The 24,549-nt window shown below is 42.2% G+C and overlaps 2 protein-coding genes across 6 annotated transcripts; one reads left to right on the forward strand and one right to left on the reverse strand.

Annotated features, from left to right (window-relative positions):
* Positions 1–222: 222 nt before the first annotated feature.
* Positions 223–14,011, reverse strand: LOC125288327 (BRCA1 associated protein). 2 transcript variants are annotated; one of them, XM_048234606.1, is made up of 13 exons: positions 13,646–13,737; positions 13,242–13,322; positions 12,909–13,067; positions 12,435–12,648; positions 9,581–9,770; positions 8,980–9,093; positions 8,285–8,433; positions 5,065–5,140; positions 4,564–4,702; positions 4,162–4,271; positions 3,632–3,721; positions 3,131–3,234; positions 223–2,302 (listed from the first exon to the last, which is right to left on the reverse strand). In XM_048234606.1, the coding sequence occupies exons 3-13, from the start codon at positions 13,060–13,062 to the stop codon at positions 1,897–1,899; spliced, it is 1,746 nt and encodes a 581-aa protein (XP_048090563.1). In that variant the 5' UTR covers positions 13,063–13,067; positions 13,242–13,322; positions 13,646–13,737; the 3' UTR covers positions 223–1,896. The 2 variants fall into 2 exon arrangements, with proteins under 2 accessions (XP_048090563.1, XP_048090562.1); XM_048234605.1 differs by lacking the exon at positions 13,242–13,322 and having other exon boundaries at positions 13,646–14,011.
* tor4aa (torsin family 4, member Aa) lies at positions 13,217–23,410 on the forward strand. Of its 4 annotated transcripts, XM_048234611.1 has the most exons (3): positions 16,499–16,694; positions 21,578–21,655; positions 21,811–23,410. In XM_048234611.1, the coding sequence occupies exon 3, from the start codon at positions 21,811–21,813 to the stop codon at positions 23,047–23,049; it is 1,239 nt and encodes a 412-aa protein (XP_048090568.1). In that variant the 5' UTR covers positions 16,499–16,694; positions 21,578–21,655; the 3' UTR covers positions 23,050–23,410. The 4 variants fall into 4 exon arrangements, with proteins under 4 accessions (XP_048090569.1, XP_048090568.1, XP_048090567.1 ...); XM_048234612.1 differs by lacking the exons at positions 16,499–16,694; positions 21,578–21,655 and adding an exon at positions 13,217–13,281; XM_048234610.1 differs by lacking the exon at positions 21,578–21,655 and having other exon boundaries at positions 16,500–16,694.
* The last annotated feature ends 1,139 nt before the right edge of the window (positions 23,411–24,549 follow it).

A 24,549-nucleotide genomic window follows, 5' to 3' on the forward strand; every position in this document is an offset into this window, starting at 1 on the left:
AATGGTAAAATATATCTTGGGCACTGTGGTCTCAACTTTATCATCAAATAAAATACAAAATAAAAAGATATTATATATTCTAATTCATTATAATTAATATATATATATATATATATATATATACATAAAAATATAATTAGGTTACATGTTATTAGTTATCCAGCTTGTGCCATGAACACTGAACAGCTGAGTAAGAAAATAATAACACCAGCACCACTGATATGTGTTTCTTTAAAGGTTTATTAAGACTGAAGTGATCATGAAGTTCACTGCGGCCCCTGTGCAGATGAGATTATTCTGTCTTGTTTTTCTTTATATTGTCAGCATTTGCAGCAGCTAAACTGAGCTAAGTATATGACCTTTTCTTAACCTTACTGGGTGTGGCAGGGATCATATCAAGTGAGATATTGGGGGGGCATCACTGCTGAGGCTAGAAGGGGTGGAAAGTGGTTGACATTGTTCAAAGTTTTGAGGTAATGCTAACACAGTCTGATCCATGTTGTAATCATTAATCAGCAGATTGATGATAACTCTCAAAAAAGTAAAATGTCAACCTCTCAAGCCCTTGACATTCTGGTGAGATTGTACATGTCTGTGCAGGAAAACACAGGAAACTTAAGGAAGTAGCCAAGCGAACATCCTTCAAAAGTAGTGTTACTTTCCAACATAACTATTTGTACAAAAAAAAACAACTTTCTGTTAACAGAAGAACTTGTACTGAAATGTTCTGGCTCTTAAAAAAAATGTATTAACTAAAATCTACTTGTGCTTCCCACTGAATAAATACAGCATCACTTTAGCGTAAAAAGACAAAATAAATGAAAAGAGTCAACTTAAATTAATTTAATAAGGTATAGGCACCTGGCAAAAAATACACCTTTTTATCGGCAGGTTTTTTTTTTGTTTGTTTGTTTAGTTGAACACACCTCCTGTGGGAATCTGCACAGAGCTGTCAACAAATCACACACCCTGGGTAATGGGGAAATAAGGAACCTGGACACAAGCCAACACACTACTGTACCTGCCCGGCATAGCTCTCTTCCTGCTGATATATCCTGCAATAAGATCTGGCTTGAGAACACAAGTGTGATCAAGAAGGAAATACTGTTCTGAGATGGTGTGTTTGACATAGTGCAGTGACTTCACGCTATGCCCTTCCTTCATGATCAATCATTAGATATATCTTTTATAGTCGCAGCGCAGACAGTGCAAGCTCTTTGACGAGGGTGAGCAATGCATTCCAGTTCCTCTGTCCTGTTATTACAGGTAAGTTCTCAGGTGACGTAGCGGAACACGACTACAGGCTACATGGACCACACACACACACACAGAAATAAATGACACCTAAAGGGCTTTGCCTTCCCCTCTGGTGAGTCAGCTATTGGCAAGTGCCTGCCGGCAACCGCATGAGAGCCACGAGAGATACACAGCATGTGCCAACCACGCCACAGAACACAAAAAGGGAGATGGTAAAATTACAAACATGGCTAAATTGCACTCCAGTTACGCAAGTGTTTTTTGACTCTGAGTGTGTGTGTGTGTGTGTGTGTGTGTGTGTGTGTTTGTGCAAGTGTGCATCCTAGCGCTTACACCACACTTCCGTATGTGATGACAGCTCTGCTTTAAAGGCAAGAGCTACACGAATGAGTCCAGTGTTAGAGGCCTGCGCATGCCCTCTGTCCCTCACCAACCATTTTCAGCCCTATGTTGTGTAGCATCATGTTTAGTGTGTGTGTGTGTGTGTGTTTGTCTGCAAACAAAATGTGCAAGGGGCTGACGTTGTTGTGCGGTCATGGCAAAAGAGGGAGGGGAGTGCACTGGCATGTGTGATTATGACTAACGCTTCCCCACTGGCTCAGGGAGGCTCGCCGGCTACCCTTCTTCTCTTTCTGCCTTCTACTTCCCCCTTTTGGAGCGTCCCTTCCTGCCCCCGAGCTTCCCCCCTGCTCCTCCGAGGGCCGAGCCGCCGGCGCCGGAGGACTGTCCGGCGGTCGCCTGGCCCGGTCCGGCGGCGATGTTGATCTGCCCCTCCTGGATCTCCTGGCGGGCGTCGGCGGGCATCCGGTTGATCTGCTGCTGCGTCTCCAGGTAGAACATGACGTCGCGCAGCTGCTCCTGCAGCTCGGCGATGGCGGCGTCCTTGCGCCCGATGGCCTCGCGCTCCCGCCGCTCCTCCTCCTGCAGCTGGGCCTGCAGCTGCGTCTGGTTGGCGCGCAGGCAGCGGTTCATCTCCTGCTCCTCCACAAGAGCACCTGGAAGGCCAGGGAGGCTGAGGCGCCAGGGAAGGTTCAACTGGGTGCACCTGGAAGAGGGAGGGAGAGAGGGAGGGAGGGGAGGAGAGGAGAGAGGGAGAGAGAGAGAGAGGAGAGAGAGGGAGAGGGGGGGGAGAGGGGGGAGAGAGAGGGAGGGAGGGAGGGAGGGAGGGAGGAGAGAGAGAGAGGGAGAGGGAGAGAGAGAGAGAGAGAGAGAGAGGGGAGGGAGGAGACAGGAGAGAGAGAGAGAGAGAGAGAGAGAGGGAGGGAGAGAGAGAGAGGGAGGGAGACACAGAGAGAGAGAGAGAGAGAGAGAGGGGGGGAGAGAGAAGAAAATCAGCATCAAAAACAAAAAGAATGAGAGGATAAATAAGAGGAAGGGATGGAGAGAGTCAATAAGTATAAGTGAGTATAAGTATATATACTTATTTGATCCCGTGAGGGAAACACTCAGCACACAGTGAACACACAGTGTGAGTGAGAAAGTAGACAGAATACAGGAACAAAGACTAAACATAGAAGTGAAAATAACAACTTTCTACATTTCTAGCAACAAACACAGCATGCAGTGGCCAAATGTGAGAGGCAGAAAGATGTGTCAGTACAATATTAACATTTTTTTTTTTTTATTTCACAGAAGAGGAAACCACCGCTATTCAATGAGAACACAATTTTGAACACTTCCTGACAGGGTGACGCCTTTCTAGTTACCAAGGTTATTTCATGATATTTCAACTCTTGACATGATGGGCAGCCCTGGCTGGTTTTCGTTTAGTCTTACTGAAGTTGAGAGAACTTTGACTTGTCTGTTATACTTTTTTATTCATTAATAAATACACTAAAATACATCAAAACAAAGACTGAAGTAGTGTACTTACTTCTTCTCCATGGACTGCTTCTCTTTGGTTAGTTCACTCAGCTTGAGCTCCAAATTGTCACACTTCTCAATAGTCTCCTTGAATTTGGCTTTCATGTTATTAATCTGCAGACACAGACAGGTGTATGAGAACATGTGTTTGTAGAAACTTTGAGACAATGTTGTTAACTGAAATGTATTTGAAATATTTTGCTGGAAATTATGCTCAAAATAAGCAGAATTATCTGCCAACAGAGCAGGAAAATGACAACAAAACTTGAAGCGAGGACAGAGAAAGCAGTGCAACTATAGGCCATCCTTATCCTAAGTATCCTTATGGTCCCTGTCTTCTAATATGATTATAACCGTAACTGCTACCAGAGCAAGTCAGCTGACCGCACATGTTGGGCCCTATATGTCTGGCACAACGAGGAAGTCCAACCATAAAGGAAACTAATGGCTAGGGTGACATGTGTGAGAACTGGAGGGCCGGAAAGAAAATCCTTCATGTCAAAACAGCCACCTCCTCCGCAGTGTCTTTTTCCAGATGGACGATCTTGTTTTCCCAGTAAATGCGCTGCGACTCCAGCTGGCTGGTCAGTAGGTAGGAGTACTGTGGGAAGAAATCACGCACGCTTATTTAATTCTTTTCAGTTCTTTCCTTTTCAGAGGAAACCAATTAAGAACCTCGTAGCCATGGCTGCATAGCTGCTGTACCAAGGCTCATGTTTACTGATAAATGCAGTCGTAGGTGCTGCTACAGGCAAAACAAAAATGTAATAACTAGCATGACTACTAATGGCTGCAACTGTACTGTTGTCACAGTAGTATTACTAATAGTTACGATGTTAGTATTTTATTAATTGTACACAGCGACAATATCACTATAGGCATCGTACACAATGCAGTTTATAAACAGCTGCAGCAAACCTGCAGTCAGTCGTGTGACAGCCTATGCTGTCAATCTGCAGCCACTGCAGTTAAAGAACCAATGTTGTGGCAAGTGTGGTACAAGAATATGTACACATCCATATTATGGTGCACCGACATTACCTCTAACTGTAGAGCATCGATTTTCTCGTCCTGGCACGTGTCTCCTTCACATTCGTACTGCACCATCTTCCCGTCCGTCTTACTGGCCACGAGGCGATGGACGTAATTATCTGGCCCGAGCACAAAACGAGGCATCAGCAATGGAGCAGGGTCCACACACAGGTTAGTTATTATACAAGAAGTGGCTGTAAAGAGGACCACAGCTGAATGGGTTAGTCTAACTGGCCGACCCACCCAGCCATAATGTACACTAATGGACCCTGAAGTAGAAACTGAATCATTCTCTCTCTCTTCAAAAGCCCAGTGCATAGGTGCAATGACTTCCAGCTCTATTTACGCTTTCAGCCTGGCTCAGTTGAAGGCAGCAGGTCGAGGTTACGACCTCGAGCGGTGGTTTTGTACCTCCGGCGTAGTCCCACACACGGTGGTTTGTCAGCTGCATGGCGTAGGTGTGCTGCGTCTCCTCAAAGTGCTTGTAGGCATGGCGACTGACGTACCGGCCACACCCAATATGCCCACAGATCAGACAGATCCACAAGTTCTGGGGGGATACAGAATAAATACTGTGTAAATGTATGTAAAGTGTAAATGTCTGGTGGTACCTTCTACACTTAAAATTATACACCTTCTTCAGATAGTTTATAACATTATAGACAGCATATATTCACTTAAGAAGCATAATGTTCTATTTATCAAAGTTCAATGCTCACTGCTTTCCAAATCTCTTTAAGTGGTTCCTTGACAATCATCTTTTTAACTACTGCCAATTATGCAGAGCCTGTTTACCAAAACAAAGGGTTTCCAATGTGGAAAAAGTTCCACACAAAGCCTTTGGTTTGGGAATGCCCAGTGAAGAACATTCCCTGATGACATGTGGACCTTTTTAAACGGATGAACTGTTACCTCCTGCACGCCGCACTCAAAGCACTTGTTCTCCTCCACAGGCTCTGGCGTCTGGCAGTATCTGCAGACGGGACACCTGAAAGGGCGACAACAGACACCAGAGGCTCTGAAGCAGCTGACCAACAGCCCGCTACTGCACCCTCAGGGCCATCACGCAAATGCTGGGCAAAGCTGCAAAGTCAGTCTATGAGCAAAGTTCTTGTGCACGGACTAACGGCATCACGTGACTTGAGGCAGCTTTTAGCTGACCTGCTATCAAAGTGAAAGTGATTAATAATGACTGACTGACTGTATTATTGTGTTGCATGCTCTAAATGTAAAGCACTTTGAGCTGCATTCTGTGTATGAAAGGTGCTATACAAATAAAGCTGCTTATTATTATTATTATTATTATTATTATTATTGATCATGCTTGGGATGTTTCCCGTGGTAATACACTCAGGGCCATTATACTCAGGGCCATCATTCAAATGCTGGGCAAAGTTGCAAAGTCAGTCTATGAGCAAAGTTCTTGTGCACGGACTAACGGCATCACGTGACGTCAGGCAGCTTTTTAGCTGACCTGCTAGTGATCATGCTTGGGATGTTTCTCGTGGTAGTACATTTGCAAATAGATTTTGCATAGTTATTAAGCAAGCTTCGCCCCAGCATTTAAATAAGGGTCCTCAGTGTTCACCGGTATATTGTGGTTGCAGGCTGAGAACAATACCGATGGAAAACACTGTTCACCTGTGCTATGAAAACGCTCAACCAACACAATGGTACAAAGGCATTTCAGTGACACCAACGTAAATGCATTTTTTACTGGAATCCAAAAGAAGCACCCAGTCCTTTCGGTTAGGTTAAAGATCAACCACAAGAGAAACCACAGATTCACACCTCTGAATGTTTTTAGATGTGTATGTATATGAGTGAGGCTTGTCTGTGTGTGTGTGTCTGTGTGTCTGTGTGTGTCTGTGTGTGTGTGTGTGTGTGTGTGTGTGTGTGTGTGTGTGTCAGCCAGACAGACAGTGTGTGTCAAATGAAGACCAAGTGTAATTGGGCAGAAAATGACTGGCAGTGCTTTCAAAGTGTGTTCATGCCCCATTGGTATGAAAGGAACACTCGGGTGGTTGACGACCATGACTCAATGCACCTACGTGGGCACCAGACTACTAACACTCTGGAAATCCCCCACCCACACTAAGCGTATTTTCAGCCTCCATTTAATGTACAAACCGCATCTTACATATGAGGCAGTACATTAGATGTCACTATGGCATCATGTACAGTAATTACCACACACAGTAAATTACCAGATAGCATCATCATGCTGCCGCTGCTACATGTAATAACAAGTTAGCAGATGCTAAATGTAAATGACACAGCTGAATGATGGCTACCATGACACAATAGATCACTAACATGTATCCAGCATTTATGTATGGGTCATTCCACGTCAATTCAACCAGGGCCCACGCACTTAGGTCTCAAAAAATTCTGAAAAAATTACCAGGTGTACCTATGTTACCTAGGAGACACAGTGTAAAATTACTCTTATGTAAGATCAATACTTAAGATACAGCCAGTTTTACAGGGGAATCTTTCTTTTTCACTAACCACCCTGAACATGGGCAAAATGCACCATTGACATCAATATGTTTTGTATAGAGCTACCACAGGTTACTCTATACAACCACAGGTGGCAGTGTGGTGACTCTATATAAAACATATTGATGTCAATGGGGCATTTTGCCCATGTTCAGGGTGGATAGTGAAAAAGAAAGATTTGCATAAGACAAGTTAAATTGGTGTTTTTAAAAAGAAAAGATCATGGAGAATAAAGAAAAACCTATTTAAAAAATCTTTGTATATCCCCACAAGGTGTTTGGGTGCTCTGAAAATGATAACCAAAATGATTTTTCAGACTTGTGAGGTCTGCTGTTCAGACCCTGAAGGGATTTATTTTCTGTTCATTGTTTTTTGTGAGTGTTTCTACTTATCTCAGTAAGAAAAATAAATCAAGAGCCTATGTTGAGTAAAAATATGTCTTCTGAAGGCTTAAACAGAACCCAGCCAAAAACTCCAATAAAATTTGTATCAACTTTGAGGGACAGCTATGACCATGCAGGATTATCCAGACCAAACGTGACGATTTTGCTACATACTATTCCTATTTATGTACCAGCATGCACAATTTGAGCCTCCTACATGGTTTAGTTCTTGCGCTGTGGGCTTGTGAACTTTGACAAAAAAAAAGAGGCCGAGCAAAATCGACACCCCCTCCCCCTATAAAACTGGCTGTATCTTGGAAAGTATTGATCTTACATAAGAGTAATTTTACAGTGTGTCTCCTGGGTAACATAGGTACACCTGGTAATTTTTTCTGAATTTTTTGAGACCTAAGTGCGTGGGCCCTGGTTGAACTGACATTGAATGACCCGTATGCAACTGTAAGGTAAATGATTTGGGTAACACTTTATTTTAATGTGTCGTTGTTACAGTGTACCTACCTAATTAGGTACAGTGGTACAACCTGTATAACAACATGTACTATCAGGTACTATCATTGTACTTGCATTATGTATTTGTGGGTACCTACATATAGTTGTTACATTGTAATACTAAGTGCTTTTACAAAACTTTGCCAATTTGCCTAAATTTTCATCAGAGGCAAAGAGCTGACCTGAGACCTGCTGGATGGGGTAAATCTGGTCATGATAGATTTGATATACAAAGACAATAAGGCCTTGACTGGAGCTAAGAATGGTTTGTCTATCAAATCTATCATGACCAGATTTACCCCATCCAGCAGGTCTCAGGTCAGCTCTTTTGCCTCTGATGAAAATTTAGGCAAATTGGCAAAGTTTTGTAAAAAGCACTCAGTATTACAAATGTAACAACTATATGTAGGTACCCACAAATACATAATGCAAGTACAATGATAGTATCTGATAGTACATGTTGTTACACAGGTTGTACCACTGTACCTAATTAGGTAGGTACACTGTAACAGCGACACATTAAAATAAAGTGTTACCATGATTTGTTCTATTTATACCCTCTTTTTTTATAATTAAGCATCACTTTTCTGAGAAAACACAACATAAAAAGCAGCAAATAAACCAATGCAAATGCAGCGCAAGCCTCTTCAAATTTGAGTCATTACAAGCAGAGAGACAGACAGAGAGAGAAATAGAGAGAGAAATAGACAGAGAGAGATTTTAATGGGGCAACTCACGAGGCATCCTCCCAGCGCTGCAGGCACTGGCTGTGGAAGCTGTGGTTGCAGAGGGTGGTGAGGACTCCGTTGACCGACTCATCCATCCGCTCTAGGCAGACCGTGCACTTAGGCAACTCCGTGAGATCCATCACCGGCAGACTGGCCCCCTGCGGATGACGCAGCCAGAATGGAGACGAGAGACGAGAGTAAATCCACTTGCACCAATCAATTCCATGTTAACGTTGAAGTTGACCGGCATTTAGCAGACGCTTTTATCCAAAGCGACACACGTTTGCAAACGGGCGGGTACGGGAAGTGGACCTGGACTGACCCGGGAGATGGTGTTACTGCTGCTCCCCCATGCCCACGTGTGGACTTACGTCAGTAAATGCCTGCAAATGTCCATATATAGGCACAACTAACTGGCATGTGACCATTGCTTGGATAATGGCTAAAATGTCATAAATTAATTATCAAATCTGCCTTTTTGTAGTTCAAATAAAACAGCATATCATTGTAAGGTATTATAGATAAAGCCTGACAAAAGATACCATTCAAATCCTCAGTGTGGGAAATATTTACCAAAATGGTTTACATGACTGATTACAATGGCTACAATGGTTTTAGAGCTCGGCATTTAAGTGAGGAATTTGAAAAACGCCCTTCTGACAACTGTAAAGATCAAACAGGGGTTGTGAAAGTTTCCTCCACACCTCCTCCGATTTGATGACCTCAGCCCGCTCCACGTAGACGAGCTGACACACCGCCTCTTCAATGGAGTTGAACTGGCGACCATTGCAGGCGGTGTAGAAACTGTCTGCATCAGCCTGGGAAAAGCAAACACACGGACGTCAGGACTGGACCCCTGCCCAATAAGTACTGTGTTCTTCAAGCTGTTCAAAATTCATGGCATCTAAGACACAATGACATGTCACAATGACACAATGTCCCTTCAGATGAACTAAACCCAACTCAACTCACAAACAAGGGTTTTGAATAATGTGGTTTTATGCAACATGCTGGCTCATATGACTGAGTTGCTATCTGTGCCAATATCATGGGAAATGTACGTATTTAGAAATGCAAATGTACTGTTACACAGTAGATAGATAAATAGATGACACCCAAGTACATATTCTGTGGAATCAAACAGGTGTCAAAACAATGCTGAAATGCCCATCATAAATTCTATGTAAATGTTTGTTCTACTCTGAATTCCAAACAACTAGACCGTCTTTACAGTCACAACTTTACCGTCACAAGGAGTGTACAGTGTTAGTGGGCGCTGGCTGTTGTGAATGACTATGAACTGACCTGCATTCTAAATTTGACCAGCACCATGTACTGGTTGGGCGTGGAGTCGCGGATAATCTTCATGTGCTCCATGACGTCATTGAAGGGCGCCACAAAGCGCATGAGGTCATGGCTGGTCATGGTGGCCGGCACAGTCAGAATGCACAGCATAGCACTCCTCCTCACGTCCTCAGTCAGGGATGTCATCTTACTGTGACAGACAGACAGACAGACAGACAGACACACGGATCTATGGTAAGAAGTAAGTGAATGACTCGTGAAGAATGCATGATAAGGAGACTATGACAAAAAGGCCTAAGGGCTACTGCAGATTGATACATTGAGGTGCATACATGTAGTATGATTTTGCAGTAGGATTAACATGCCGAAAGCTAAAGCACATTAGGCACACTGCTGCTTACAAGACTGGCGGATCAGTGGTAACGTCACCGCCTAACAATCGATCGGTTGGTTCAATTCCCAAACCTGCAGTTACAAGTTTGTGATGGTTCAGATAAAATTATCTGCTAGATACCGTCAACTTTAACTTTAAGACTACTTAAGTTACTGTCTGCAGCTTTCAGTACAGTTTCCAGATTCAGCAGATAAATACCTTTCCCAGGTGTTCACGTTGATTTACTAACTAACACAGGAGGATGATTGGTCACCACATCACTACAAAATAACGAATAGACCATTCCACAGTAAGCCCAAATAAATCCATGAAATGCTACTAGCAAAAATGTGCATGCAAAAGGAGACAGGAATGTGTTACTGTCATCAATCAGCAATCATCAATGAATCTGATTATCCTGGCACATTTGTACGCTCTACGCGAGGAATGAGCAATAAATCTGCCAAGTATTCTGCAGAGATTTCTACCCCTCCCCTGCTGTGTGTTCAATTCCTTTTGGAAGTCTGGCATGGACTTCCTAACATCATAATGCTTGGCTCACACTGTCAGTTCAAATCAGATTTTATATCTATGAATTGCAGGAACGTCTGTCTGTCTGTGTGTGCGTGCGTTTGTGTGTTAACCCCATATCTGTCGAGCCGTTCTTCCGATTGATTTCAAACTTGGCTGGTGTCTGGCTACGGGCACGAGTAAGAAATCATGTCTGGTCTCAACAATAAAGACTCCCTGTATGCGGTTTGCTTGTATAAAATGACTGCAGATTTTGCAACAACACGTCAACAAACACAGGTATGCATGCAGTGTCTATTCAAAACAAGGTAAAAATGATTAGCAATAAACTACACTTCGAATAGCCCAGGCCACTTGGACTTGGAATTTTGAATAAACAAACAATGATTCTGACTGCAAGGTCACAAATTGAAACGAGCAATATGCTAATTGTCCCAAATTTAACAATAAACATATAGCCTTAACTCAAAACAGCTGTTAGGCTTATGTCATTTTGATCTGTAAAAATGTCACATGCAGCCATGCCTAAATTTTGCTCACTGCACATTTATTATAGGTTAATGTATTATCATATCATATTCAGTATTCATTATTGAATGCTTAGCTGTAATGATGTTTCCCCCCCCCCCAATCATCTTATTTTGAAAGCATGCCTACCTGCGTAGCATATAATTGGGCTACGGGTTTACAACAGGAATAATATGTTTGAACAGGCACTGCACTGATCTAAGCAAATTCCGATTTTCATGATTGACTGTCTGCCTTATATATTGCAAGTGATCAGATCCACTTGGATTGTCCATGTTGCAATCCTCATTTTTGATCTAATCATTAGTTGCTGTACCTAGAAGTAATGCAGACATTAAACATACCAATGTAGGGCAATGAAATTAGCGAGATAAACTATCCCATGAACTTCAAAAACATCACAGATTCTAAGTCATGAGACACAGTCAGAAGAAGTGGTTTGCCAGCACTACGTGCCAAGGGCTCCATTTTCCACCAAAGTAGCATGTTTCCAATATGTGTGATGTAATCATGAGCTTTACATGAGAAGAAGAAAAAAAACACCTGGAGTCTGAGCGGAGCTTTCAGTTCTAGGCCTGTTTGCAGAATGCCATTTCAATATTTTTTCTCAATATAAAATTTGGTTTGAAACATGATACAAGGATACAAGGAAGTTTATTGTCACATAAAAAGAAATTTGGTTTGAAACATGGGATTCCCAATCAAGCAACAGTTCATATGCATGTTCATAAAACAACATTCATACTAAAAGCTACATAGATCCATTTTGTTCCATACCTAATTGTATATTCACATTCACTTTTCAGGTCTAAAGAGTACCACCCGTGATAAAATCAGAATCCACTTCTGTCACCATCGACCAATTTTACAGACTAAATCTACAAACTCTGCTGACTAACTATGCTACCTCACATCAAGGAAGAGAATTCCAATGCTCTCATTTTTTATTGAATAACTTAACTTGTCCAAAGAGCATTGGGTTTGTATTTTGACCAGAGGCTCAACCATACACCTTAAAGGTACTGTCGACGATAGCGCAAGAAGTCATTTGTTTAGGTTTATATTTAAAATTATTAGAGGAATCTTTTGTCCAAAACAATGTAAATTTTATTGTAACCAAGGACCAAACGAAACACACCAGAGATCACCACTACCTTCAGCAAACTCAGAAAAACTCCACACAGGGTTTCGTTTTTTGGTTTGAGGGAAAGGCTGCCCCCTCTTTATTTGCTTTCAGATGGTGGCGCCTGACAGAGACCTGTTTTATTTACAGCTTAGGCCTACTCATGGACTCATGGGCAGCTAGCGGATCGTGAGGAGATGATTGCTGAATCTAGTGAAAAAAAAAAAAGTATGAGCTTGAAATCGCATACAAATCGCTGACTGCGCCTTTAACTAACTGAGAGACCAGAGGGAACTCACTTGGTTTTGTAGAGGTGCATAATGCCATGGACGATCTCCACGGAGGGGTTCCCGCTGAAGAAGGAGATCTGGTCGGGCAGCTGCTTGGAGGGCGACTCAGGGGCATTGCCCCCCTCTGTGCCCTCCTTCACACTCCGACTTGATGGCCTGTCCTCGGTTGCCTTGGAAACCTGATCATTCTCACTGGAACCACCAGACTCATCTCCACCTTTATCTACATTTTCATTCATCAGGATTCACAGGAAAAGGGAAGTGACAAAGGGTAAATACAAAAATGTTTGCACACCAACTAGTCACTGTTAGCCTATATTTCTTAACTCAACAAATGGATTGACGGATGGATTGAAATGGATTGGTTAACACATGGCAATCCCTCACTGACAAAAATGATCAGAAGGTCGCTGGTGTGTGTAGCCCATCAAGCAAAATGAGCACAGTTTAGGTAAACATTTTGAATGGCAGATTGTCACTAACCTGAGATGGATCCAATGGTCTCAATCACCATATCGCCCATAGCCCTACTTCCAATGTGCTGGTGCACCACAGCTGTTCTCTCCAAATCAGTCTTCCCACTCAGTGAGGCCCTAGCAGTTCCCAGGGCCTTCTCTCTCATATCTTCCTCTGACATGTCAACTGAAAAGAGAAGAGAAGAAGATTAGAAAGGTTAAAGGGTCACTGTGTTTATACTGGCGTTGTAGAACCAGAATCACCACAGATCAGCACCCATAGAAGTCTAAGCAGCAACCACAGGAATCCTCCCTTGGTCTGAAAAAATTGCATTACTTTTGTTCGGGTCATTGACATCACCTGATGTTCCACAACGCTATTGGCTGACCGACATCCATAGGTACGTTCCAGAATGGTGAACAGGCCTTCCTCCACAATATCCTGCAAATGTTTGTATCTTTCAAATACAGGTAATGTTACGTGAGTTGGCCTACATGTGACTGGCGTTTCTCCTGTATGTCAGGCAGTATGACCTAATCTTACCCATTAGCAAACTATTTCTGCTGCGTGAAGACATGCCAAACATGTCTACAACATGACTTACTATGGCTTTGGACATTCAAGCCCAAGTAAGATGCGTTATCAGTTAAAAAACGATGGACAGTGCTACCGTTACGCAGTATGGCTAGCCACGATAGCTAATTTAACCCATACACTTACATAACATCAGAATGCAACAGCGTCTATCGAGCTAGTATACTCACCAGCACAATACTGGAAACCTTTTGGGAGAGGGGACTGGTCCGCTAACTCCAAACGGATAACGACAAGTGAGACACTCATGTGTCAGCCAAATACACAGTGGTGTTCACGTCAAACAAAACAAAACAAATGTCTGAAATAAGTTAGCTGTTTAGCTAACGTATCTACCAAGGCAGCCGACCTAAGGTGACTGCAAACCACACTACGACTGATTAACTTGATCTAACGCTTGTATAAGCCGCCTCTTATGGACTTACACATATTATTCTAAAATAACCACGGATTTATTATTTCTTTGTTTTTTTCTTTTCCAACTGTAACATGTCTGGTAATCTAGCTATCACAGGAACAACACTTGCAACAGTAAAAGTACACCGGTATTTCCGGGTATCTGTCCTTCATAATAAAAGTCTTGTTAACAGTTACTTCTAATTTAACCAAACCTCTGGTGCACTGTGATAAAAAAAAAAAAAAATATAGTTGTGACAATTTTAGTAGCATACGAAAATACCACTGTTGAATTTTTTTCAATACATTTTCTTTTTCATAATGATATATTTTCTGATTATGTGGCATGTCAGCCATGGACTTGACCCTGCCTACGTTGACCTTTTCTCTCCTGAAGCATAATGACATTTAATTCCATTTTGCCATATATAGGCCTATAAATGAATATTATTATGCAGATTGCCCTTATACCAACAAAATCAGCCAACAACTCGATTGAGAAGTAGGTTTATAGGCTAATATGAATGTTATGGTACCCCCAGTCTATTTGCATTTTGTTGGATAAAGAAACAGGTCTGTCAACCACTGAAAATCCCCAGTTATTTGACCTTCCATTCATCTGATAGAGAGCTGGGTCATTCACCTGCTTTTGGGACATACTGACAGTGCTTTAACAAAGGAGGGTGTGACCAATGGTCCCAAAATAGCCTGCACAGATCTGGATTAAGCGTCAATGGTCTTTGTGATAGTAGTGTGTAAATGGTTGCACCTTCATTATGTATGATGTTCACATGTTTGAGGAATTTGTTTTGAAATCCCTATTGAAATTATATTAATTACCACAGCTGTGAATCATTCTGAGAGCTCAATGAAAATAGTAGGCTACATCACAGAGATCACAAAAAGAGTTTGCTGAATATGACAGCTTCGGGCTATGGGAATGACATTTTGACAATAACTGCACACATTACAGTCTGGGAGTACAACTATACCACCAACTCAATGACGTTGATCCAGTTGTTCTATACAGTTTGTTATAAATTGTTATTGTTATTGTAATAACATGATGTATTTTTGTAGTAGAAACAGTATTGCTGCAATGGTTAAGAGTTGGTATGAGAATGATTTGAGTTTATGTAACTGATCATTGAAAGAATGTAGTATAACGTGCACGCTATAGCCTTCTGTTGTTCCATGACACAAGCAGTTAAGAGTACCCTTTTATACTTTATACCTCTACGAGATTCCAGCCATGCAAACATGGTTTACCTCGAGGACATTGCAGTTCTTTTTGCAGTTCTTTTAAATGTCTAATAATGGCTTCAAACTCATTCTGATGCTACACATACTGACTTATTATATGAAGAATGAAGTCTCTGACATTGCCAGTACACACCCAGAATGCTTCATGTTGCACATAACGTTGTTGATCGGATATCAACCTTTTTAGGGTAGGCCTATTATGTCTTGTTTTTTTTTTTTGTTTGTTTTTAAAAAATCAATCTTAAAATAGAAACTTCTTCCACAAAATTGAGATTCAGAGATATGATTTTAAAATGATAAGGAACTTTAAAATATGTAGGCCTAATTGTATTCTGTGGTTCCTTTTTTCAACTGCAAAATCATAGCAACCCACTTTTCATGCACTGTTTGCTTGAGGTGTGTGAACTGAAGAGGTATGGGTCAAAAATGTGAAAATACCACTTGTCTTGAACTATCGGATATGTTTAGATGCATTATGAATGTGTGAATGGGGGCAGAACATTCCAGTAGTTAACATGTTATTTAACATTTACAATAACCATGATTAATCTTTATTTTATACCACACAAACTTCATTTGAGTTTAAAGCAACACCAAAGAACTTTTCCTCTGTTGCTATTTTATCCAGCAACGGCTTTGCAAATAACGATGTCCATAGACAAGGTAGAATATGTTGCATGATTTTATAAAAGTACGATGTATTGCGACATCATGCAAGTCAGATTTGTAGTTTGTAGTGTCTCATTCCATCGAACTACAAACCTGCTACCCGATCTGGCAAACTTAGTGCGGTTACAGCCGATACAGGGCCGCGAAGCGAATGCAGAAGTGCCGTTCACCCTGTTACGAGTTGAACCACGGAAACAATTTTGGAAACATTATTTTAAGGTACAAAAAACTCTTTGGTGTTGCTTTAAGTCTACTGCTCCCTTTCAGATATCTCTGTGGTAGGCTACAACAGGGCCACACACACACTTTCTCATAGGGTTCACTTCCTGTTTCACATGCTTTCAGCTTATCTGTAGGGTACATGGTATAATAGGCTACTACTGACTGGCACAGACAGCAACAGTTATGTAAATGCAACTGCCTTCAAATTATTTAAACAGACTCCTGAGGTCAGGAAAAATAGGCATGTAGCCTACATGGTGCTAAATCATGTTCAAACATCAAACAACTTGAAATATGTGAATTTTACGTGGGCTTATTAGCAGAGAGTGTTTGTATTTGGGCCCAATTTGGCCTTTGCTGACTTCTCTAGTTCTTCTTGGTTATTCTCAACATTCTATGCAAATAGGCTTACTTCTAGTCGATTGGGAAATGGAAGAGGGAGGAGGAGTAAATGGGTGACAGAAGCTTCAAGGAAGCGGTCATTACATCGTCAGAATCAAACTGACATAGACAGCGCTTCGGCAGTCTAGCTTACTTTCTCGGTCGGCGACTTGTGGCTGTCTCGTAAGAAGAGTCCCTTCACAGTTTTTCATGGACCAGGAGTAGGAACCAGGTGTGCATTGGGTTATAGTAGCCTACCTGCACTTACATTTAGCAGAGTCCACTGTGGTAAGTACACATAACTCATCTGCACACTACACTCTGGTTTTCCCTGACTTCATAGCAAACTTGCTAAAAATAACTGTTGAAGATACACATAGGCTGCTATCTGCACATGACAATGGACTTCCCTGTCGGAAATGCACGGTTTTCTTTTCCGATGTGGTTTATTTCATCAGATGGACAAACGTAGCAGAGGCTGGTGGTGAATATGCACCAATGTAAAACAGTTTGGCGTTTTTATTTGTGCGAGGTCTGGAACAGCCCATCGTTCAGAAGTCAGAGGGTGGCCTTTACTGGGAAGTTTTATTGTTCAAAGGGGTGTGCGCCTGTAAAAGAGAATATCGCTTCCAGGAAGGAAACTATATCTGTACGGGGGTTCAGGACTCACAGAATGTGAGGAATGCTGAGTCGTGTCGCCTTTGCACAGAAATGGGGTGGTGGTGATGGGGGGCGCCTTTTAAGTTCTATCACCTGAACACAAACGTTTATGCAACCCCTAAATGTCTCCACATTTCCGATATTGCATTTGTGGTCAGTGTTCATGGATTTTGTGAATTTTCGCTCATAGTAGGTTAGCCTAATACCGATCCCACTTGCCAGACCTGTAGGCCTACGACCCTTTCCTTTTGTCCTTTGGAATTCTTTGAAAAGCCAGCCTAAACTCTCCCAAACCAAATAAGCTCCATACCACAAATTTGCGTAAGCGATGGACATGCACATGATTGTAGAGACCATGGAAACATTACAGATGAGATGACTTGCTTTTGTTCTCACTTCAGATTATACACGATTTAGTTTCTAGTTGTTCTGTTACATCATTCGTTTTTGTGAGTTTGAGAGCATTGTAGGTAGGCTATATTTCTCTCTTTTGATTCTATTTTTAAGGAAATTATCAGACCTCAAATATAAGTAGGCTACATTTCTTTCTGCCATGCTGCATATGTCCAGTCTACAATGCACCTTTCCTCCATTCATTTTATAAACTATTTCAATGTCAAGAAGGGCCCTGAAAGTATTTGCAAATTGGCAGACTCAACAGGAAATAATTGAATGATGATGTCATCGTGATGGGCCAGGACCACTCACGAGCTTGTACTGATCTTTGAACACATGTGAAACATAAATCTCAATGTAGTGAGGCAGTTAATCACAAAAAATGATTACTTATTACAATTTGGTAAAACTCACAATTTTGGAAAAACTCACTAAGTAGGTCTGATCGGATTTGGCTCCTAGGGGCCAAGGTGGGCATATTTAAAAATGTGCGCCACCACATTCTGGATCAACTGGAAGGGTTTCACATGGCTGGGAGGCCGATCAGGAGGATGTAACTCAGGGGTGTCAAACTCATTTTCATAGAGGGCCACATCATTGGATTTATAGGTTACTGAGGGCCACATAATCGGCGAACATGTGCATGGTGCAACCATGAAATCGGTATTGCAGTATGGCTTATTCAAAATTGCTGTGAAATAATGGTCCTAACCACTTTAAAACAGTGTGGCTGAAATAAAAAACAAACAGCCTACAACAGTAACATTTTCAAATGCAACTTCTAGGCCTACAGTATTAGTTAACAACTGATCAATATGCATTCATGGACTGACATTGATGAGAATAAACTGCAGTCGGTAATGTGCATAACAATGTCCATAACACATATCACCACTAAAATTAACTGTGGCTAAGAAAGGTACTGTGTGTGTGTGAGAGAGAGCTATGGTACGTATGGTACGAAACAAATTCACGCGTGTACAATATTTGTCCGTTTCCCGGTTTTAGGTCAGTGCATTGCAAAAAAAGTAGCCTATATAGCATAACAATATCCACATGCAATAATAGAACAACAACGTCTACAATGACCTATTCATTTGGACAAATTGATACAGCCCTATAGCTAAAGTTACCTTTAGTTTTGTTCTAGCGTACCGTGACGTCTGGCTTTAAACAGCTGTAATCTAACGTTCTGATAAGCACACCAATTGCCTACCTTGTTCTTGCCCATCTGGAATAACTCCTCCAGCTTTGCTGCCTCCATCCTTTCTGTTTTCGTTGTTTAAACTCGTGATATCCATAACTAGTGAATTAGCCCAACATTGTGTGCTGATAACCATATATAGATAGCCGAGTAAAAGAAAACAACAAGCCTAGTTGTGCCTGCGTGCGTATTCTGTCTCCTGCTCAAACAAAATGTGTGCGCGTTAATTGTGATAACGTGTTCACTAACTTTACGCGAAAGAAAATTGTAAATAGCCTGATGGCATGCAGCTATGGGATACTGTGCATAGTTGGGAAGGTATGGTGAGCCAATTTGGTGTGATACACATTACACACACACAAGGGAAGTTTTCTCTCGTTGTTGAGGGACTGACGTGCGGGCCGTTCAAAATCATCGTGCGGGCCGTATGTTTGACACCCCTGATGTAACTGGAACATAGTCAAGTAGCCTATGTTTGACACCCCTGATGTAACTGGAACATAGTCAAGTTAAATCATATATAGATAGCCGAAAAGAAAACAACAAGCCTAGTTGTGCCTGCGTGCGTATTCTTATTCCTGCTCAAACAAAATGTGTGCGCGTTAATTGTGATAACGTGTTCACCAACTTACGCGATAGAAAATTGTAAATAGCCTGATGGCATGCAGCTATGGGATACTGTGCATAGTTGGGAAGGTATGGTGAGCCACCGCAGGTGTGATACACATTACAAGTAGCCTATGTTTGACACCCCTGATGTAACTGGAACATAGTCAAGTAGCCTATGTTTGACACCCCTGATGTAACTGGAACATAGTCAAGTAGCCTATGTTTGACACCCCTGATGTAACTGGAACATAGTCAAGTAGCCTATGTTTGACACCCCTGATGTAACTGGAACATAGTCAAGTAGCCTATGTTTGACACCCCTGATGTAACTGGAACATAGTCAAGTAGCCTATGTTTGACACCCCTGATGTAACTGGAACATAGTCAAGTAGCCTATGTTTGACACCCCTGATGTAACTGGAACATAGTCAAGTAGCCTATGTTTGACACCCCTGATGTAACTGGAACATAGTCAAGTAGCCTATGTTTGACACCCCTGATGTAACTGGAACATAGTCAAGTAGCCTATGTTTGACACCCCTGATGTAACTGGAACATAGTCAAGTAGCCTATGTTTGACACCCCTGATGTAACTGGAACATAGTCAAGTAGCCTATGTTTGACACCCCTGATGTAACTGGAACATAGTCAAGTAGCCTATGTTTGACACCCCTGATGTAACTATCCCTTAAACTGCAGTCGATGTTTAAATAACAATATCCATAATCCAGTGAATTCAGCCCAACATTGTGTGATGCGAATAGGCTTCGGTCGGTAATGTGCATATTTTAATGTCCATAACACATATCACCACTAAAATTAACTGTGGCTAAGAAAGGTACTCAGTAAACTGATGGTATTGAGGAGAGGAGCTATGAATGCGTACACCCACCCCCACCCCTTGGAATTAAATTCAGCGTGTACGCAATGTTTGTCCGTTTCGGTTTTGGGTCAGTGCATTGCAAAAAAATTAGCCTATTTTAGTTTTGTTCTAGCTGCATACCGATCGTCTGGCTTTAAACAGCTGTAATCTAACGTTCTGATAAGCACACCAATTGCCTACCTTGTTCTTGCCCATCTGGAATAACTCCTCCAGCTTTGCTGCCTCCATCCTTTCTGTTTTCGTTGTTTAAAACTTGTGATATCCATAACTAGTGAATTAGCCCAACATTGTGTGCTGATAACCATATATAGATAGCCGAAAGTAAAAGAAAACAACAAGCCTAGTTGTGCCTGCGTCGTGATTCTGTCTCCTGCTCAAACAAAATGTGTGCGCGTTAATTGTGATAACGTGTTCACTAACTTTTCTGCGATAGAAAATTGTAAATAGCCTGATGGCATGCAGCTATGGGATACTGTGCATAGTTGGGAAGGTATGGTGAGCCAATTTGGTGTGATACACATTACACAATAACACAAAGGAAGTTTTCTCTCGTTGTTGAGGGACTGACGTATGGGCCGTTCAAAATCATGGTGCGGGCCGTATGTTTGACACCCCTGATGTAACTGGAACATAGTCAAGTAGCCTATGTTTGACACCCCTGATGTAACTGGAACATAGTCAAGTTGCGGGATAACCATGCCTGTATCAGGAGTTGGGTCAGGTATGGCCTGATTTTTCTTATGTTGTAAAGTGCGAAGTGACATGACCGGGTTAATGTGTGTGTCTATTTGGGTGTTGGGGGGATGGGGGTAATAGGGTGTGTGTGTGTGTGCATGTTTGTGCATATGTTTTTATGTGTGTATGCGTGTGGGTGTATTTATGGGTATTATCCATGATGCCATGGGTAACAGTGACAGTGTTGTGAAAAAACCCACTAGAAAAAATAACATACAGTAGCCTACCACTATAATATTTCTAGTTCTGTGGTAGTGTATAGTATAGTACCTCTATGAGGTACTATAATACCTCTATAATATCCTTTCTCTATTGTGTCCAATAGTACAGTCTTCAATGTCCCCCTCAAAGTATATTATGATTATGGCCTCGCTGCATAGGATTCGGTTCGGTTGATAAAACAAGGCTCAGCACAGTCTGAATCCCTTCAAAAAGCTGAAGACTCGGCCGAATTGAATTTAAAGGGAAACTTGGCAGGATTAGCTATATTTCCCCCTCTGCTGGAGAAATTGTGCATTAGGCTATTTCAAATTGTGGAAAAAGGTAACGATAAAGCACATGGATTTGTTTACAAGCTAGCGAAACGATTAGCATAAGTTCGGCAGAACAATGTGGATCTTACAAGGTAAGAAACACGATTTAAAACAAGTTTCTTGTTTCTCACTTCTCTTTCTGGGACGGTAGGCTCAATGTTGCAAGGTTGGTTTTCCGCCTGGGGGACGCTAGGGGCCGTGGGAAAAGTCCCCATTTTCAGCGGAACAGGTCATTTAACCATCCAAATGATTTCTAAACGGGTTTATTACGTTGAAATAGTTGCCAAATTCTTCTTTAACTGCTCCACTAATGGGAAATGTTCGTTTAACATTGTTGCCTCCCAATGTAGTTAATCAGTGTTTCATTTTCTGATATTCTTTTAGATGGGAGATCAGGATCTAACAGAGGAGAGTGGGTCAGAGGAACAGGAGGACCAGGAAGACAAGAGCATCCATGAAAATGGCGTTCACAGGTTTTCCCAGCTGTCTGCGAGTGTGCAAGCTGTTGTGCGCATTCGCCAAAAATACCAAGCCCTCAAAAAGAGGCGTTTGGAAATGAGTGCATTACAGCCCTCCTTCTCCTCTCCACGCACGAGCCCAAAGATATTCACCTTCGATGCCCAGTCGGTCAACAGTCCTCCTGTTATTCGCAAAAAGAAGAGGAGGAAACGAGGAAAGGTTCTGTATCCCAGTGATGGGTACCGCAAAGTTGTGCCCGACCGGGAGCATAGCCGGGCCAAGAACTGCCTTTTCCTGTTGTGCATCATCCTGTTCCTTCAAATCTACAATGCCATCGAGAACCTGGATGACCACGTGCTGAGGTATGACCTGGAGGGTCTAGAGAAGGTCCTAAAGAGAGAGGTATTTGGACAGCAAGAGGTGCGGGATAATCTTATGGAGCATTTGAAGGATTACTTATCCACATACGTCCATAGCAAACCTCTGGTGTTGTCCTTGCATGGCCCAACTGGTGTCGGCAAGAGCCATTTGGGTCGCCTCCTGACCCAGCATTTTCGCTACATGGTTGGGGAACGGCTGGTCCTGCAGTACTTTGCTCTGCACCACTGCCCCTCCAACGATGAGGTGGTGAGCTGCGCTCAGAGTCTGTCCACTCTCGTCTCCGACATGGTCACGCAGGCGGAGGACGAGGAGAAGATCCCCGTCTTCATCTTCGACGAGGTGGAACACATGCCGGGCCCACTTCTGGACACACTCTACGAGCTGATCCGCTCGCGCCACATGAACGAGTACCTCAACGTCATATACATCCTCATCAGCAACCACGGCCACGAGGAGATCACCAAGTTTGTGCTGCACAACTCCTCCTCGAGCTTGGCCGGGGACGGCCGTGGGCATGTCAGCCGAGAGCTGGTGCCTCTGCTGCGGCATAGCCTGGTGAAACGCCACCTGCTCTGGAAGGATGCCGAGATCTTAACACTCACTCTCCTGGAGAAGAGTCACGTCGTTCAGTGCTTTGTGGACGAGATGTCCAGAGAGGGTTTCTACCCCGACCTTGCACACATTGAACAACTAGCTGGAGAGATCTCTTACTATTTTGTCGGGGGACGGGAGTTTTCTCGCACAGGATGCAAGCAGGTGGTGGCAAAGGTCAATTTGCTGTGAGGCTCAAGGGTGCCATAAGTTATGGGAAAGTTAGGACGATTCCAAGAGCCCTGCACTGGCAGAAGGCCCTCATAGAGCATAATAACCAGCATAATAGTAATTAAGGGGCCCAATTTTATATTCTTTCATAGGAGCCAAAATTTCTAGTAGCACCCCTGGTAAGACTCGTTGGAAGTAGAAGTTGAGTAGAATGTAGAAATGTATTTGGACAAAAACAAGCCCTGTTGTGAAAACAGGAAGGGGAGAAGAAGGTCGGAAAAAAACAGCGAAGGAAAAATCAGGGCAACCTCATTCATTGTGCTTTTACTCTTGTTAATGTTTTTTATATATATTATTTTTAATAATAAAGAGATGAATGATGTTTGTTGAATGGGCTGTGTGTTGTGTTTCACAAGACCTAAAAATAAGGCCTTGAAATTGAAGTGCAAAAATGAAATTGAAATGCATGTCATGTAAACCCATTATTTAATTGAGAATAGTGCCAAGCCAACATATCAGTTGTTGAAACAGATATGTGAATATATGTTCATTCTGAATTTAATGCCAGGAACATGTCTCAAAAATAAGAGAGTTCACCGGAGCGACAAAGATGTGAAATTTAAGTATTTTTTATTATTTAAGGTGTCAACATAAGGACTGAGTCCTTATGTTCAGTCCTTATGTTGACACTTTAAATAATAAAAAATACTTAAATTTCACATCTTTGTCGCTCCGGTGAACTCTCTCTCTCTTACTGGATTCGGTTCTCTCCCGTTGATGCGCTAGATGTGACCCGCAGTAGCACGGAGGTACATTTGTTTTCTATGTCTCAAAAATAGTTGGAACAGGGGTATGTTTGTCACTGTGTTCCATCTCCTTTTTTAACAACACTCAAACATCTAGGAACTGATGAGACCAGTTCCTTGTATTTTGAGAATGAAATGTCCCATTCTTACCTATTATCATGTTCTTACCTATTATCATGGTCATGTTTTCATTTCACATTGCTCCAAATGTGACGGGTCTGGATTGCAGGCAAGACATTTGAGCACCTGGACTCAGCAGAATGCAGTTTGGCATTGTCTTCCTGAAATATTCAAGGCCTTTTTTTGAAAAAGATGTTGTCTAAATGGCAGCCTGTGTTGCTCTAAAATCTACATTATTTCTAGTGCATTTCTAGATGTACAAGCTGCCAAGGCCAGTGGCACTAAGGCACCCCAATACCATCCTGCTGACTTTTGAGCATGGAGGATGCAAAGTCCATGATTTTGATTAATTGAAATTTTTGATTGGTCTTCTAACCACAGGACAGTTTTCCACTTTGCCTCAGGCCATCATAAATGAGCTAAGATCCTAAGAAGATGGTGGCTCGTCAGGATCATGTTTAAACTATACAATGGTTTTCAGACGTTTTCCTGTGCCCATGCAATGCTTTTCATTACAGAAACAGGTGTGTTTTAATGCAGTGCCAGTTGAGCGTGTGTACAAATATTTCTCTGGACTCTGAATATTTTGATATTA

This window comes from Alosa alosa, chromosome 23 (genome assembly GCF_017589495.1).
Source record: "Alosa alosa isolate M-15738 ecotype Scorff River chromosome 23, AALO_Geno_1.1, whole genome shotgun sequence".
Taxonomy (NCBI): domain Eukaryota; kingdom Metazoa; phylum Chordata; class Actinopteri; order Clupeiformes; family Clupeidae; genus Alosa; species Alosa alosa.

Excerpts from the sequence above, each read along its gene's own strand:
- tor4aa (XM_048234612.1), top strand. The coding sequence starts at position 21,811 with ATGGGAGATCAGGATCTAACAGAGGAGAGTGGGTCAGAGGAACAGGAG.
- LOC125288327 (XM_048234605.1), bottom strand. The coding sequence starts at position 13,724 with ATGAGTGTCTCACTTGTCGTTATCCGTTTGGAGTTAGCGGACCAGTCC. Across the intron at positions 9,094-9,580 it reads TGGTCAAATTTAGAATGCAG|GCTGATGCAGACAGTTTCTA; the intron begins GTCAGTTCATAG and ends TGCTTTTCCCAG. Across the intron at positions 3,722-4,161 it reads TCGATGCTCTACAGTTAGAG|TACTCCTACCTACTGACCAG; the intron begins GTAATGTCGGTG and ends TTCTTCCCACAG.